Genomic DNA, 3,188 nt, shown 5'->3' with positions numbered 1-3,188 from the left:
CTTGGTAAAGTACAGCGTCAACGGAAAAGAGGAAGACCCTCAATGAGATGGGTTGACATAGTGGTTGCAACAGTGGGCTCAAACATAACAACGATTGTAAGGATGGCTCAGGACCAGGCAGTGTTTTGTTCTGTGGTACATAGGGTCATTATGAGTCGAAACTGACTCAACAGCACCTAACAACAACAACATGGACTGCCAAAAGAATGAACAAACCTTGGAAGCACAACCAGAATGCTCCTAGAAGCAAGAACGGAGAGACTACATCTTGTATACTTTGGACATGTTATCAGGACAGATAAGTCTCTGAACAACATGCTTCATAAAGCAGAGGGTCACCGAAAAAGAGGAAGGCCCTCAATGAGATGGATTGACACAGTGACTGCAACAGTGAGCTCAAGCATAACGAATGTGAGAATGGTGCAGTACTGGGCAATGTTTCATTCTGTTGTACGTAGGGTCACTATAAGTTGGAACTGACTCGATGGCAGCTAACGACAACAACATCAATGAGTGAGAATTGACTAAAGGGCACTTAACAACAACTTAGATGGGTTATGATTTGTAATCGGCTCCATGGTAGATGGTTATATTAACATTGTCTCATGTTGAAAGATGTCACGCCATATCATGTTCAGAAAAGTTGGCAGGCAGTACAAAAATTTTGGTGTGAAAATTTTCAAGAACCTGACCAGCTGATCAAACCTGCCTTATTGGCAGGTTTATAACCCAAGGGAAGGGTAAAGGTAGAGCAAGGTTCATTTAACGGACCTTTTAATGACTGACAAATGGATTTCATTCATTTTACCGAATACTGAATCTCTAAATATATTTTACGATAGTTTATATATTTTCTGGTAAGAATGAAGTATCCTCAACTCTTTTCTCTTTGTTGTTGTTATTTGCCATTGTGTAGCTCTAACTGATACCAATATTATGTGTAAAAGAACAAAACATTGCCCACTCCTGCACCATTTTTCTTTTTACTTCTAAGCTATTCCATCAAGGGGTTTAGATTTTCTTAGTCATTTATTTTATTAGCCTTAAAATTGGCGAGGTAAATGTACATCACTCTGTAATATTACCTTGTGTTCAATTTCAAGTGCACTTTGGAAGTTCTTTCTTCTGGTATTAGTTTGCCTGTCCCATTCCCATGTACCACAAAGGGATGATAAAAAAGTCACGTATGTTCAAAATGAGACACCAAAGTAAGGTGTTGATGTAATTTTCTTACCTTTAAAACTAATATATATTTTACCTCCACTTAATTCTTCTGGTTTTTTAAAAAAAAGAGGCTTTCACATTTTTTAAAGAAAGATCAAATATTCTGGTAATTCAGCCGTCCAATCTCCTAAAAAGGCTTCTCAACCTTAGAGGATATGCCTGTCCAAGAATTTGCCCTATTTTTAGAGCCAGAATTTGGATGATTATCATTTTTATAACAAACTTCTTATTGGGAAATTTCCTCAGTTTCTTTCATCATCAGACCAGAGATCTTAAAAGGAAAAATCTCACTCAACCAATAGATCTCTCCACCTGTCACCTGGCCCTCTTCCTCTGCAGTGCTTTGTAGAAGGCATCTTTCACCTGAGCGTTCCTCAGACTGTAGATTAAGGGGTTCAGCATTGGATTGAAAAGGCTGTGAAACAGGGACAGCATTTTCTCCTGCTCCTCTCGTTGCTTGGAGTCTGGGACCATGTAAACCACCATGGCTATGCCAAAGAAGAGCCCTACCACGCAGAGGTGGGAGGAGCAGGTGGAGAAGGCCTTTCTGCGGCCTTCTCTGGACCGGATCTTCAGGATGGTGCAGATAATGCGCATGTAGGAGACCAGCATGAAGAAAAGGGGCCCAACTAAGACAAACACACTGGCAGCAAGGATGACCACTTGGTTGATCCAGGTGTCAGCACAGGCCAGCTTAAGGACAGATAGGATTTCACAGAAGAGGTGGTTCACTTTCAGGGGGCCACAGAAAGGCAGCCTTAGAAGGAGAATGGCATGTACAATGGCAAGGATAAACCCGCATGCCCAGGAAGCTATGGCCAGGACAGTGCACACCCTCCAGTTCATGATGATGGTGTAACGTAGGGGGTGACAGATGGCCACGTACCTATCATAGGACATCACCACCAAAATCAGGCATTCTGTGGCAGCGAAAGTCAAATACAGAAACACCTGAATTACACAAGGGCCAAAGGAAATGGTTCTTTTCTGGTTTGCTAGGTTTGCCAGCATCTTGGGGACATTGTTGGAAGCGTAAGATATGTCAATGACAGACAAGTGTGAGAGGAAGAAGTACATGGGGGTGTGCAGTTTGATGTCCAGACAGATGAGCCCCAAGATCATTCCATTTGCCAGCAGGCTGAAGATGTAGAGCAGGGAGAAGACCCAGAAGAGGAACAGTTCTACGTCTGCAGGGAGCTGGAATCCCACCAAGATGAATTCTGTGACCCACGATTGGTTGCTTCCCATTCCTTAATGACTGCCTTTAAAGGGCGAAAATGTGAAAGAATGGTTAGAGCTGGAGAAACAATGAAAATTGGAGTTATTTTAAAATAAGCTCAGGGACAAGTTACATGCTTGTCTTTACTCAATGCTACCCTTCAAGATTTGCTTACCTTTTCATTTTTAGTTTTTTTAAATAAATTCAAATAAAGTGTCAAAATTGCACAAAGGACTCCCATACTCATTCCTGCACCCAGATTCTGCAAATACTTTTTTTTGGTATTTGATTTTCATTCTCTTTTATCTGCTTATACATATTATTTTCTGAATAATTTGAGATTGAGCTGTAGACATGATGCTCATTTACCCCTAAATTCCATATTTCCCCTCATGGAGAAGGATATTCAGTAACTAAATCAGGAAATTTAATGTCTTTATGATTCTCTTTTCTAATGTACAGTATTCTCCCACCAACCCCCCACCAGTCCAGGACCCACACAAGATCACACATTATACTTAATGTCATCTACCTTTATTTTTCTTTCACATAGAATGTTCACTCAGCCTTTCTTTGCATTTCATGACTTTGTTATTTCTGATGATATAGATCAGTTGTGTTGCAGAATGTCTCTCGAATAAGATTGTCCACTGTTGCTCTATGTTGATGCTTTTGAATTACGGAGTTGGTGAAGGATATTGAATATACCATGGACTGCCAAAAGAAAAAACAAATCTGTCTGGGA

The 3,188-nt window shown here is 40.6% G+C and overlaps 1 protein-coding gene across 1 annotated transcript; it reads right to left on the bottom strand.

Annotated features, from left to right (window-relative positions):
• Window positions 1-1,539: 1,539 nt before the first annotated feature.
• On the bottom strand, window positions 1,540-2,472 carry LOC126081682 (olfactory receptor 2A2-like). The gene has a single exon (XM_049893681.1). The coding sequence runs from the start codon at window positions 2,470-2,472 to the stop codon at window positions 1,540-1,542; it is 933 nt and encodes a 310-aa protein (XP_049749638.1).
• Between the last annotated feature and the right edge of the window lie 716 nt (window positions 2,473-3,188).

The sequence above is a fragment of the Elephas maximus genome, chromosome 8 (assembly GCF_024166365.1).
Source record: "Elephas maximus indicus isolate mEleMax1 chromosome 8, mEleMax1 primary haplotype, whole genome shotgun sequence".
Lineage (NCBI taxonomy): Eukaryota > Metazoa > Chordata > Mammalia > Proboscidea > Elephantidae > Elephas > Elephas maximus.
The sequence above is the reverse complement of the archived record's forward strand: the minus strand, read 5'-3'. Positions and strand labels throughout refer to the sequence as shown.